Raw genomic sequence first — 15,295 nt, forward strand, 5'->3', positions numbered from 1 at the left:
TGAGCGTCACACTTGGTTACTACTGCATACGCAGGATGACTGCTCCGCCATGAGATTGCAGATCCCACGGACACATTTAAGTCTCGCGTGGGAAAATTTTGGTTTTCCAGTGGAGTACAGGAATGGAATTTGACAAAGTACACACAATCTGTCCTAACGGTTTCTCAAAACTTACTTGTACGACAGGAAACACGTCTAATATGCTCTCCGGAGAATCACCCCAACATTAATATTAGCGGCACACGTAAGGAGCCTCAAAAACAGGACACTTTTCCCACTGCCTCCAGAATTAAGCTACAAGCTAACTCTGACTGTGCGCTCAAACAATTACATGGGTGTTTTCCAGGCGGGAAGGAAGTCGACCGGAAGTTGAAGTCGGCCGCGTGCCGCCATCTTGTAGCAGAACTTCACTTGCGTTAGCATCCCATTGACTCCCATTCATTTTGGCGTCACTTTGACAGCGAATAACTTTACATCTGAGGCGTTTAAAGACTCTATTTGTCCATTATTTATTTCTAAAGAAACACGACAGTGTATAAAGGGCTCCATTACCTTCTATGTTACATTATGGCCCCGAAGAAACAGTTTTTGTAAAAATAGGCTAACGATTGCGTCATAACCACTCGACTCTCTGTCGCACAGTAGAAAAATTACCCTACAGACAGGAGGAGAATATATATTTTTTTTTCATTTACATAAACATGTTTTTAAATATATTTAAGCAAAAATATTTTTTGTACATTTTTTGTATATTTTCAAATATAAATATATATAAAAAAACATGCATGATTCACAAATGGAGCATTAAAACTCAAGAGCATTTTTTTCCTTTTTATTCTTTAGTAACATGTTACACGCATAACAAAAAATAAACGCTCTCAAAGGAAACTGAAGAGTAATTTCTTTTAACCAGTTGTGTTCTTGTGTGTTTTATTCTGTACGGTGATGCAGTAAAAGAGACTCGGGCAGCGTTTCATCGGTCAGTAGATCTTTACAGGCACGAGGACAGAAAACCCGTCAGTGTAAACTGCAAGAGAACAACATCACGTCTCATAAAGCCATTCCTGAAACCACACGAGGTACTAAACCAGTAAAACAAAAAAGCGAGAGATTGTCGCATTAAAAGGCGTGCGATCAGACGTCCTTCATTCGTCAAACGCAGCGTTAAGATGCTTTATGAAGTGAGTATAGCACTCCATGAATTTGGCACCGGAGGACTTTAAAAATAAAACACCAGTAAGAATCAAACCAGCACAGACCTCATTAAACCATTTTAAACTATCAGAACCAGGTCAGATCTCATCCTAAACTCACAAGGTAGACAATTTATAGGACCAACATTTTTTCTATTGTAATTGTAACAAATGTGAGAAAAAAGAAAGAAAAGAAAAAAAACTAAAGTGTGAAGGATTCATATAAAATATATTGATACAAAAAAAAACTTACACAGTAGTGAGAGGTAAATTATTATTACTATTATTTTAGAATTAGTAATGAAAATAATATCAATGCAAAACATCTTAATGGTTTTGAATTTAGAGTTAAATATGATCTGAACATGTTTTTTATGATATTCATAAAAAATAAATAAAAATGATACACGTGTCAAATCACAAATTTGATTGTACAAGAGGACATCCAGGTCTAATTTCACCCCAAAATATATTTTTCACTAAGAAAATGGTGATAAAAAAATATTTAAAATAAATGTTAAAAAACAATACACACACATATAAACTCACACACACGTAACTCTAAATTCTCACTACTGCAATAAAAAAAAAGTAATGATATTTTTAATGAGGGGAAAATTTCAAAAGTAAAACTTTTACATACAGTACTTTTTTTTTGTCATGAAAATGATGTCAAAACATTATCATATAGGACCGTGGTGTTTTTTGCAATCCAACAATTTTACAATTTAATTTTAGTTTTTTTTCTAAATTCTAATTACTGCAACTTAAAAAACAAGTATATATAATAATAATAAAAATACATTGAGAACCATTAGAAATAATAAAATATAAGTTACAGTTATGAGAGTTTGCTGTTGCAAAAAAAAAAATAGTCAAAATGCAAAAAATCCTAAAGGTTTTGAATGTAGGGTGAAATATGATCTGGCCGTGTTTTCAGGATGTTAGACATTAATCTGCCGGATTCTTAAATGTTTCCCAGTTTATTCACTCCTTACTTGAACACAGATGCTTTAAAAACACATGGATTTCTTTCAAATGTCCAGAAGTCCGAAGCGTGTGCTGGAGCCGCTCACAAACATAGAAACACGCTTTACCTGCACTTCTGCACGAACTGAAGACTGAGACGGGAATATGAGTTTCTTTTCAGATCAGGATCGACGCGTGTGACCGCATGCAGCGACACGCATGGACACGCAAGCGTCACGACACCAGAGACACATTCACAAGCTCAAGTCATCATGCACAGACTCTGAGCGCCAGAGATGTAGTGTTTGACACACCAGAGCAGACTCTACCAGACCAACCGAGAACGCATTCATGAGATCAAAAATACTGACAAAAATGTGAAATATTTTTACTATTTCAAAAAACTGTTTTCTGTGTGAATCTGTGTTAAAGTGTAATTTATTTCTGTGATGCTCCGCTGTATTTTCAGCATCATTCCTCCAGTCTTCAGTGTCACATGATCTTCATAAATCAGAATAATATTCTGATTTACTGCTCAAGAAACATTTCTGATTATTATCAATGTTGAACACAGTTGTGCTGCACAATATTTGTGTGGAAGCCGTGATGCATTTTATTTTTCAGGATTCACAGATGAACAAAAAGTCCATTATTCGAAATAGACATCTTTTGTCACATTATAAATGTCTCTACTGTCACTTTTGATCAGTTTAATGTGTTCTCGATAAATAAAGGGATTAATTTCTTCTTTAAAAGTCTTTTTAAATAATATTTACTATATTACAAAAAAAGTAACATCAAGTGAAATTGCAACATTTAAATGAGTAATATATAACATTAATTATTCTTACTATACCCAATAATTACTATTTCTATTTTACTAATAATATTTAAGCACTAAAAAAAATAAATTGCAGATGCTTTAATCCAAAGACACTTGAACAGAAAGTTCAAAAGAACAGTATTTATTTAAAAAAGAATATTTTGTCACATTATAAATAAATGTCTTTACTGTCACTTTTGATTAATTCAAGGCGTCCTTGTTTAATAAAAATGTTTTAAAGTCTTAATTTATTTTATTTACCCCAAGATAACTGTGTTCAACACTGATAATAATCAGAAATGTTTCTCGAGCAGTAAATCATCATATTATTCTGATTTCTGAAGATCATGTGACACTGAAGACTGCAGGAATGATGCTGAAAATACAGCGGAGCATCACAGAAATAAATTACACTTTAATACAGATTAAATTAGAAAAAAGTTATTTTAAATCGTAATAATATTTGAAAAAATTTACAATATTTTTAATCAAATTAGCAGAAGAGACTTCTTTAAGAAACATAACTCCCGACTTTCGACTGGTCGCGTATGAATGTTGCTCAGATAATCTGTTTTTGTTTAGATGATGAGAGTTTGCATCAGGATTTCAGTCTGAGTTTCTGACCTAAGATCTCTATTCTATTTGAATATTTCAGATGCATTTGCTGACAGTAATAATCTGGGCTAAATCTGGACGAGGTTTGTTAAAGACCACGAGGCAGTAACACAGCTCTCCGGGGGGAAAACACAATGTCCACACATATCAGTAACACATCCGGATGGGTGCCGCTGCTTTAACACGCACACTTCTTCTCGTTTCCCGCCGCGGCGTCCAATTTGCTGCTTCCATCAGTGTTGTGTGTGTCCACCGCAGGTTTGTCCACACACTGCTCCATCCTCTTCATAACCAGATCCAGCAGCATCACCACGGCTTTATCCACCTCAGCGCCGGTCGCCGCACTCGTCTCGAAGTAGGGAATTCTGGGAAGAGGAGACAAACATCAAAAGATGATCCTGGAACACACATGGATATATAAAAAAAAAATTTAATCTAAGCAAAAATGGAAACTTGTGTTGTTATATGGTAAAGATTTGTAATTTGTAAAAAACAATAATAAATAAAAGTCTATTCTGCTCACCAAGCCTGCATTTATCTGCTCAGAAATACAATAAAAACAGTAATATTGTGAAATATTTTTACTTTTTAAAATAACTGCTTTCTATATGATTATATTCTAAACTGTAATTTATTTCTGAGATGCGCGGCTGAATTTTCAGCATCATTACTGCAGTCTTCAGCGTCTCTGTGTTTCTAGAGCTCTTTAAGCTCCGCCTTCTTTTCACGGAGCACCGGCTCATTTGCATTTAAAGGGGAAGACACAAAAATGACATGTTTTGGCTCATACTCTAAAAGTGGCAATTTTAACAAGCTATAAGAGATAAAACTTCACAAACACACTTTTGATGACACCAGAGACTTTTTACATCTTGTGAAAAGGTGCATAATAGGTCCCCTTTAAATCTTACTAATAAGGAGATAATGCATTATAAAAATCTAAACAACTAAGCCAGTAAAAAATAGTTACATACAATTTAATTTAACATAATAATCAATTGATAATAATTTAAATTAATAATTACTACTTTTGACTTCCGATTAAATTTCTTAAAAATCGGTTAAAACATTTAGTTTTTGTGAAAACCTGTCTCTGAATTCTTTATGCTCTATGCCGAGTATGGTTTCACTGATAATAAACGTACATTTGCATAAAACATCCATGCCCATGTTGATTAGAGTATTAAAAACTAAAAAGGTATTAATTTATGGTAAATTTAGATAAAATTGTGCGAATAATCAAGTTAACTCATGACGATTAATCGCGATTAAATTTTTTACTCGATTGATAGCCCTTGCATATATATATATATATATATATATATATATATATATATATATATATATATATATATATATACAACCCGAATTCCGGAAAAGTTGGGACGTTTTTTAAATTTTAATAAAATGAAAACTAAAAGACTTTCAAATCACATGAGCCAATATTTTATTCACAATAGAACATAGATACCATAGCAAATGTTTAAACTGAGAAAGTTTACAATTTTATGCACAAAATGAGCTCATTTCAATTTTGATTTCTGCTACAGGTCTCAAAATAGTTGGGACAGGGCATGTTTACCATGGTGTAGCATCTCCTTTTCTTTTCAAAACAGTTTGAAGACGTCTGGGCATTGAGGCTATGAGTTGCTGGAGTTTTGCTGTTGGAATTTGGTCCCATTCTTGCCTTATATAGATTTCCAGCTGCTGAAGAGTTCGTGGTCGTCTTTGACGTATTTTTCGTTTAATGATGCGCCAAATGTTCTCTATAGGTGAAAGATCTGGACTGCAGACAGGCCAGGTTAGCACCCGGACTCTTCTACGACGAAGCCATGCTGTTGTTATAGCTGCAGTATGTGGTTTTGCATTGTCCTGCTGAAATAAACAAGGTCTTCCCTGAAATAGACGTTGTTTGGAGGGAAGCATATGTTGCTCTAAAACCTTTATATACCTTTCAGCATTCACAGAGCCTTCCAAAACATGCAAGCTGCCCATACCGTATGCACTTATGCACCCCCATACCATCAGAGATGCTGGCTTTTGAACTGAACGCTGATAACATGCTGGAAGGTCTCCCTCCTCTTTAGCCCGGAGGACACGGCGTCCGTGATTTCCAACAAGAATGTCAAATTTGGACTCGTCTGACCATAAAACACTATTCCACTTTGAAATAGTCCATTTTAAATGAGCCTTGGCCCACAGGACACGACGGCGCTTCTGGACCATGTTCACATATGGCTTCCTTTTTACATGATAGAGCTTTAGTTGGCATCTGCTGATGGCACGGCGGATTGTGTTTACCGACAGTGGTTTCTGAAAGTATTCCTGGGCCCATTTAGTAATGTCATTGACACAATCATGCCGATGAGTGATGCAGTGTCGTCTGAGAGCCCGAAGACCACGGGCATCCAATAAAGGTCTCCGGCCTTGTCCCTTACGCACAGAGATTTCTCCAGTTTCTCTGAATCTTTTGATGATGTTATGCACTGTAGATGATGAGATTTGCAAAGCCTTTGCAATTTGACGTTGAGGAACATTGTTTTTAAAGTTTTCCACAATTTTTTTACGCAGTCTTTCACAGATTGGAGAGCCTCTGCCCATCTTTACTTCTGAGAGACTCTGCTTCTCTAAGACAAAGCTTTTATAGCTAATCATGTTACAGACCTGATATCAATTAACTTAATTAATCACTAGATGTTCTCCCAGCTGAATCTTTTCAAAACTGCTTGCTTTTTTAGCCATTTGTTGCCCCCGTGCCAACTTTTTTGAGACCTGTAGCAGGCATTACATTTTAAATGAGCTAATTAAGTGGATAAAAGTGTAAAATTTCTCAGTTTAAACATTTGCTACGTTATCTATGTTCTATTGTGAATAAAATATTGGCTCATGTGATTTGAAATTCCTTTAGTTTTCATTTTATTAAAATTTAAAAAACGTCCCAACTTTTCCGGAATTCGGGTTGTATATATATATGTGTGTGTGTGTGTATGTGTGTGTGCGTGTGTGTGTGTGTGTGTGTGTATATCGTAAAAAGCTAATTTATTATAAATTAAAAAATAAAAATCAATGACTGAAAAGACTCACCCATACTTGTCCGCTAGTTCCTTCGCTTGTTTCTCCTGGACTTCTCTCTGGTCGTTCAGATCGGCTTTATTACCCACGAGAACAATATCTGGATTCTCACAATACGCATTTGCCTGGAGCTGACCTACACACACACACACACACGGTTTCAGGTTTTCGAGTAAACAAAAGAGCATCAGAATCAACAGCAGATCTACAGACTGAATCTACTGCAGAAATGCGTTTGAGGAAGAAAAGGAGGAAGAGGAAGAGGAAGCATGCACTGTAACTAACTCATCCAGTTCCTGACGTTGAGGAAGCTCTGCTGACTGGTCAGATCGAACATGAGCAGGAAACCCATGGCATCCCTGAAGAAGGCCGTGGTCAAACTCCTAAACCTGCGGAGAACAGACCGAGACTTCAACTGCGTTCAGTGCATTTACATCTGATCTCCGAATCATGAGGTCAGAGTTCAGTCAGCAGACATCGATCTGCAAGAGCAGATCAAAAATAACCCAAACAACAACAAAAAAGGTAGAGGGAAACATGCAAGGATGTAAAAAAGAAAAAAAAAAAAAAAAAATTTACAAATAAAAAATTAATATTTTAAAATAAAGAAATATTTTAAAATAAAAAATAATTAGATTAAGATAAATTACAGTAAAATAATTACAATTAAAATATATAATAAATAAATGCATAGATATCGCATCGAACAATTGAAAAATGTAACTTCATAGAAAATAATTGTTTTAAATAATAATAATAATAAAACTAATTAAATAATAATAATAATATTAACATAAAAATAAGATAATAATTAAACAATAAAAATATATAAAATTAAATATTATGTAAAACAATGCGTAACAGTACATTAGTCATGTAACTTCATAGAAACATTTTAAATAATAATAATAATAACATTAAATTCATTCAAATTAAATAAGTAAACAATGAAATATGAGATTAAATAAATAATATATCTAACATTACAGTAATATAGTATTGCTAAATAGGAAAAAAAATGTAATATAACTTAATAGAGACTAAATATGTTCTAAACAATACTTTAAATTGTGATGCAACATAGTTTAAAAGAGGATTAAGATTCAATTTTAGCTATTTAACTCCTGAATTGAGCTGAATAATGAAACTAACTCTACATCATCGACACTGTTATTGATCTGATCTGAATGCTAAAACAGCTAAAACTGAAAATGCATCACGATTGTTTTTCCTGTGTGTTACTGTGAAGCTAATCTTTGAATCTGGTGCCTTGGTGTGATCAGGAATAAGAGAAGAAGAGACACCTCTCCTGTCCCGCCGTGTCCCAGAGCTGCAGGTGAACCTTAAACGTCTTTCCGGTCGTTCCATTGGAGCTGTTCGTCGTATAAACCTGCAGAACAACAGAGATCAGCACCAAACCTGCTCAAAAACAACTTCACACCGTGAGAAATCCATACAGAGTCTCTGTTTTGATGCCGATTAAAGTTGGGTGATGGCTCTACGATTCTTTAATATGATATTAATTGTTGAAGTATTTTAAGACAGACATTTTTGTGATGTGTGTAGATTTGCAGATCTGCTAGGTTTAGCCCAGGTCAATGATCGTGTGCTTACAGAAGAAAGAACAATTAGGTTTAAATGAATGAAAGAATAAATAAACAAATAAATAAATACAGTGCTAAAGTAGGAAAATTGAAAATACTTGATAGAAACTAAACAATTTACATAGATAAAGATACAGACAAAAAAAGGTCATAAAACACATTAAATAAATTTGGATTTTGTGTCTGGCAGTAAATTATGATAAGCTTAAGGAGGAAAAATACAATAAAACAATACCATTTTTTAATATATATATATATATATTAAATAAAAAAATAACTGTAGAAAAAAATAATAATGTTAATTATTAGAAACTAAATATTTTATATGATAATAATGATGATGATGATAATAATACATAAATAATCTGAAAGACAGACTGAAAAAAAAGGTCATAAAACATTTAATAAATCAGTATTTTGTGTCTGGCACTAAATTATGATATGCTCATGGAGGAAAATACAGTGAAACCATAAAAAGAAATATTGAAATGAAATAAATTAATAAATATAGAAAAAAATATAATTTTAATTATTAAAAACTAAATATTTATATATTTTATATTGTATAAATCACAAATAAAGGTGACTTGATTTCAGGTGACTTTAAATGAAAATCATGATGATAATAATAATACATTATAAAATTTGAAAGACAGAAAAAGATCATGAAACACCTGAAAAATATCAGGATTTTGTCTCTAAATAATCACGTGATTACAGAGGAAATACAATTTTAATTAAAAAATGAAAAAATTATCAAAATAAATAATGAATAAATAATACAGCAGTCACTAGCGACGCCAGGGGGGGTCTTAGGGGGTCTCAAGACCCTGCCAAAAAACGCCTTGACCCCCCATTTGACCCCCCTCCCACCCTCTTCCTGATTAAAAAAAAAAAATATATATATATATATATATATCCGGGATAAAGATAAAAAAATGTTTCTCTTCAAACTACGCAGAACAATAATAAATAATAATTATTTCGACATTTATTCGTACACTGAACCGAAAAGCGTTTCTGTCAGACGCGTCCGATTCGAGAACCGAGGAGCTGATGATACTGCGCATGTGTGATTCAGTGTGAAGCAGACTGACAAACAGAGCGCGTCTGAACCGAACTGATTCTTTTGGTGATTGATTCTGAACTGATTCTGTGCTAGTGTTATGAGCGCGGGTAGACCGAAGGGCAGTCATCGCCAGTGACATTACATCGTGCGCAAAAGAACCGGTGAACCGTTTTTTTTTTCAACTGGTTTATTTGATCCAATTGTCCGAAGGAACCGATTCGCTTGTGCACCCACTTTGCCCCTTAAGTGCCCTTTTGTCAAAGCAAAATTTCCTCAATTTTTTTTTGTAACAACATTCCCTTTTGTGAATGCCTGCCCACGCCCAATCATAATATTAGTACAATTATGAATAATAATTTAGCCGTAAATAAAATGACCCACATGATGACCTTTCACCTGACGATGACCTCATCCGACCGGGACGATTTTTGATTGATAGAGGATATTTTCAACACCGCGGCAGCTGGTAAGTGGTGTTTCATTCTCAGCAAAGTGATTTTGATGTTTATTTACTTATTATTATTTTACAAGAACTATGTGATGTGAGAACATGCAGATATGTTGTTTATATTGCTGTGTGTAGCCTGTAGTGTAGAAGTAACGCTAGCGTGCTGTTTGAGGGAGAAAAGTTTCACAGGCATCGAGGGGTCTGGTCTTTTTTATATTATTTGACTAAACTATTATTATATTACAGTACTTATTTATTTTTTAACACGTAGAGTGCCTTAAAATAATTATCACAACACTGGTAAGGCTTATTCAGATTTTCTCATTCTCTGAAATATCATTATAAAAATAAAAACAATTCCGAAATGAATTAAAATATAATTATATTTGAAATGTGACGCAAATATATATATTTCTTCTACAATAGCAACCTTGTTTACAACAGCAAGACCACTTTAGCCTGTAAAATCAATAATATCTCTCTGGAAATAAATGTAAAAATGTCAATAAAACATGCATAATATTAGGGCTGCAACTAACGATTATTTTGATAATCGATTAATCTGTCGATTATTTTTACGATTAATCGATTAATCGGTTTATGTACTTATATTTTAGTTTTTTCCATTTTTTCCCCCAAGTAAATTATTAATAAATGGTCTTTATCCTTCAGCATAGATTTTTAAGAGATTTTAACCATTTTGCATTGTCATATCCTCATTAAAAATATACCTGGAGTTGTTTTATTGTGTTAGTAATCCTTTGTCGAACTCTTCTGCAATCAGAACACTGACCCATACTCTAGCAAATTTCACAAGGAGATATCAAATGTTTTCACCATGGCAGTCCTTAGAGCTCCTAAAGTAGTTTAACATCCCGGACAAAGCTTATTAAGGAATCTTTCAGAACATATTTTCACGAAGAATAAGGATAAAACAGAATAAAATTGCAGTGCATTGTATTTTATTATTTACTGGAAAACAGCTTTATAGCTTTTGCTGTGAAATTGTAAACAATCCTTCGAAAAAAGTGCCAATGGCATGAAACCTGAATGGAACTCACAATTTAAAGTAAAATCCATCAGAAGGTTGTCCAGAAAAAACGGACACACAAAAAACCTGCTGTGTGAAAAAGAGCAGTGAATACTTAGAAAAAAAGTGCATTTCAAATATCTTTAAACATTTACCTCTCTCATTCAGTCATAATTAGGCTGCACGACTGAATTTTGAACTGGTAAACGACAAACTTATCACAGAACATGTTTGTAAAGCTTTAAATGTTAACTGTTAAAAAGCAATGTTATCAGCTTTTACGACTAAACATTTGCAAACAACATTGTACTGGAGAATCTGCACAAATAAAAGTTTTAGGGGCCGTTCACATATCGCGCCTAAAAACGCGTAGAAAACGCTAGGCGCACCGCTTTCTCCTCCTTTCCAAAGCGCTCGTGCAGAAGCGCCCCTGAGGCGTCTGCCTTTGCTAAGCAACCATGACGTGTTCTCTCCTTGAAGACGCGGAAATTTCAGCAAAGGATAAATGGATTTGCAGCTCAAAAAATCGCTTGCAGTAGCTCTGCTACTAAATCCATATACAACTATGATCAGCTGTTCCTTTCATCTTGACTGAGCTTTTAACGTTGTTACGGGAAAGGATGAAGCTGATTGGTTAGTTCTTGTCACATGACCCGCGGTGCGGTTGCAGCATTCTGAAAAGTTGAGATGTTTTTACCTCGACGCGGTGCGGTGTTGGAAATAACGAACTTGAGCGCGCAAAAGACGCGATATGTGAACGTCCCCTTAAACAGTTCAGTAGTGCAGAGTTTACAGGTTACTCTTCTTTTTTGAAGGCTCAAAGTAAAGTACTCCCACATCCTGCTGAATGCTGCAGAGACGCTGTTCGGGAAGCACGTGACAAAACGAGGCCAGCTATTGGCTATTCGCTACTTCTCCTGTTGTACTGGCTGAGTAAAACCTCCGGTGGCTCATTACTGCCACACTTTGGTCACCGCAGATTTGAAATATGCACGAAATGAGCCGCTTACGGCAAATAAAAGTTATTTAGCAACGAATCGATGACTAAATTAGTTGACAACTATTTTAATAATCGATTTTTATCGATTAAATCGATTCGTTGTTTCAGCTCTACATAATATACCTGACATCAAAGTACGTGTGAAGGATATTAATTACAAATGTAGCCTGTTATTTGTTTACATTGCAAAGGTGTTCAATTTTAGACAACTACAACAGTAATAATAATATGAATCACTATATTCCAGTGTATCAGTTCTTTAATTTAATTTTGTATCAATATTTAAGGTGGACTTATTGAATCGGTGCAAGAGTAGTAGTGATGGTTAAAATAATAGATTAATGCTGAAATAGTAAATTGTGCCTTGTTCCTAGATGGACAGAGAGTGGAAAGTAATAGATCAGATGAGGAGATGGAGATAGAGGAAGAAAAAGAGGGAAATGTAGAGGCACAACCGAGTCTGTAAAGAGCCCATGTTTATGGGTCATGAATATATGAGATTATAATGTTGGAGAATAACGGAGGATCGTTCATGAGCACGTCAGCCGCTGTTTCCTGACGTGATGTGACTCCGTGTCACTGATAATGTGGGCAGCTCTCGTGTGTTTCTGAGATCGGATGATTCATACTGAGAGCGTGTTTCAGAAATTCAGGCCTCTTTCTCATTATCCATCTTTTCCAGATCATCACAGTCTCGTTTTTAGTGGGTGGAAACACACTTTCCACGTCCTCACAGTCACAGGCACACACACACACACACACACACACACGCACACACACACACACACACACACACACAGTGGAGAGCCGGTGGTCTTGTGTTACTACGAGTCATGAACATTCATTTCATCCAAAACACTCTGTCAAAGTGAAATTGTTGCGTTCTTAAAATGTCAAACTGCAATTCATAATGCAACGCAGCAAGAGTTAAAACTGTTACAACTAAAACTATTATAAATCATTTGTTGATTGAAATAAAATATAAATATTTGATGAAACACTTAAGCTTAAACTAGAATGAGAATTAAAAATGATAAATGTTACCTAAAGTCACCTAAATGAAAACAAATAAAACAGAAAGAAAGAAAGATTAGCAATCAAAAAATGCCAAATGCACAAAACAAAATTAATAAAATTGAAAGTAAAATTGCAATATTATATATGTGTGTGTGTGTGTACATATATCTCTTGAATGGTTGTAAAAGACAGCAAAGCTTGATCAGACACATCAGCATCTCTGTAAACAGTCCCGGCAGCTCAGATCTGCTCGCCGCGTCTCAGAGATTTGCTCTTTTAATACTGGAGCGTGTAAAGTCCATTGTGTGTGGCTCTTCACACTTTATGATGCACATCAATAAACTTTATCACCCTCACACACACACACACACAGACGTATGAGCCAATTACGTGAGGATGGAGGGGTGAACTCACGGGAAACATCAAAGCTCGTAACTCAAACAGAAACAGAATAACAACAGCATGGACACTAACCACTCTCTTTTCCCTGAAATCGATGCCCACGGTGGTGATGAATTTGGGGTTGAACTTGTTGTCGGTGTAGCGGTAGAGAAAGGTGGTCTTGCCCACTCCGGAGTCTCCGAGAGCCAGGAGTTTAATCAGATAGTCGTAATCTCCATCGGTCATAGTGCTGCTGGAGCTGAACCTGCACAACACGCAGCATGAGGATATTACAGCAGCCACAATAAATCAAGACCACAAACCCGTGAACATATTCAATACACCTTAACCCCTTCAGGGCCACTGGCCCACAGGTGGGCCCAACGCTCTTTTTTGTTGTTGTTGTTTTTCTCTAGCACATATTTTAGTAATCCTCATAAATTATATATCATTTGAAAGCTTAGGAATGATTGTGAAAACCATTTTTAAAATCAGACATTGCTCTACCATGGAAATGGTACTTTAAAATATCTTAGTGGTCTCCTCCCCTTAGTGGGTGGAGTCAAGTGTCATATTACAAAATGTGTTACGGTCTTTTAGAATCAAAAGTACAAAAATACATATATTTGGAAGGGTCTGAGTCTCAAGATTCCATATTTGGTGGTTAATTTGATAGAAGTAATATTGACAGAAATTTAAACAGAAAAATGCTTTAAACAAAAATTCTACAGAGCTTGGATGGTACCCGGTGGCTGGTTGTGGTATAACACCCTAATTAAAATCTCACAGGAGCATAATTATTATTTTTTTATATCAACTTCAAATTTGGAACATAACTTACTCCGACATAGGGATGTAATTTTCTATCAATTTTGGATTCAACAATATTTTGTAAAATATTTAAAATAAACAAAAATGGTACAGTGGAATTTCTTTACAGTAAACTTAAACTTCTATAACTTTTTGATACTTTAATATTTTTTAGTGAATACATAGTAATCTGCAGATTGTCTTTTTAAAAAAGGAGTCAAACCTTAGGTCTGTATTCCAAAGTTTTCATGAATTATAATAATAGTGCACTTTTTACATCTATTTTCAAAAAAAGGGGGTGGCACTTATGGGGTTAATAAATCAACACAACAAACACTATGGAAATTTAAAACCAAAGTAAATCAATGAAATCCCATTAGATTGTTATTACAGTGAACTACAACAGAAATAATTCATTACTTGAAATTAAATAAACATTAACTGAAATATAATAATACAGACAGTTGCAAGGCAACATTTCCCATTTGAATTTAAATAAATTAAGATAAATGTTGTAATTATTTTAGATAATTAAAAATTTAAAAAAACATTTTTTTTTAAATAAATATTTAAAACAAAACAGCTAATTTATTTTAGGTTAAACTTATTGAACATTAATAAAAACCATAATTGTGTCTTAGGAATACTAAAATAGAACTGGAAATCAAACAATTAATAAAAAAAAATAGAAAACATAAATAACATACAATCACTGAATCTGGTAAATGAACTTAAATATTCCATATTTAATAACTTTTGAGGAAAAGAATTACAATTGTTACACAGAAATGTATGTATTGTATGTATGTATGTATTGTATGTATGTATTTATGCGTGTGTATACACTGATATTTTGTACTATTAATACAAATAGTTACATATTCATTTTGCATAACAACAATATATAAGTATTTACAGCTATATATATATATATATATATATATATATATATATATATATATATATATATATATATACAGATAGATATACATATAAGTAAATTTGACTGAAATTACAAAAGAAAACTGTATCTTTGTCTGTTTCTGTGTGTGTGTTTGTGTGTTATACAACTCTGCTCGCTATTAAAAAGCCCATATTACTCAACCAATACCACACATCAAGGCCAAAGAAACCAGAAAGAGACAGATTGAACAATATCTCAGTGTGATGGAAGGTCTCTCTCTCAGAAGGTCTCAGGGTCCAGCGGGCCCCAGGGCCGTTTCTACAGTGCTCAAATAATCTCATTTATATGTGTGGGCTAGAG

General features: G+C 34.2%; 1 protein-coding gene across 2 annotated transcripts in view; it reads right to left on the reverse strand.

Annotated features, from left to right (window-relative positions):
• Positions 1–3,566: 3,566 nt before the first annotated feature.
• Positions 3,567–15,295, reverse strand: part of LOC132130189 (ras-related protein Rab-27B-like) — a 30,230-nt gene continuing 18,501 nt past the window's right edge. For both annotated transcript variants that reach the window (XM_059541876.1, XM_059541874.1), the window contains 5 exons: positions 13,315–13,486; positions 7,977–8,062; positions 6,958–7,061; positions 6,685–6,808; positions 3,567–3,965 (listed from right to left, as the gene is read on the reverse strand). In XM_059541876.1, the coding sequence (XP_059397859.1) occupies positions 3,779–3,965; positions 6,685–6,808; positions 6,958–7,061; positions 7,977–8,062; positions 13,315–13,467 (654 nt within the window). In that variant the 5' untranslated portion in view covers positions 13,468–13,486 and the 3' untranslated portion in view covers positions 3,567–3,778. The remainder of the gene's footprint in view (positions 3,966–6,684; positions 6,809–6,957; positions 7,062–7,976; positions 8,063–13,314; positions 13,487–15,295) is intronic.

Source organism: Carassius carassius, chromosome 47 (genome assembly GCF_963082965.1).
Source record: "Carassius carassius chromosome 47, fCarCar2.1, whole genome shotgun sequence".
In the NCBI taxonomy this organism is placed as follows: Eukaryota; Metazoa; Chordata; class Actinopteri; order Cypriniformes; family Cyprinidae; genus Carassius; species Carassius carassius.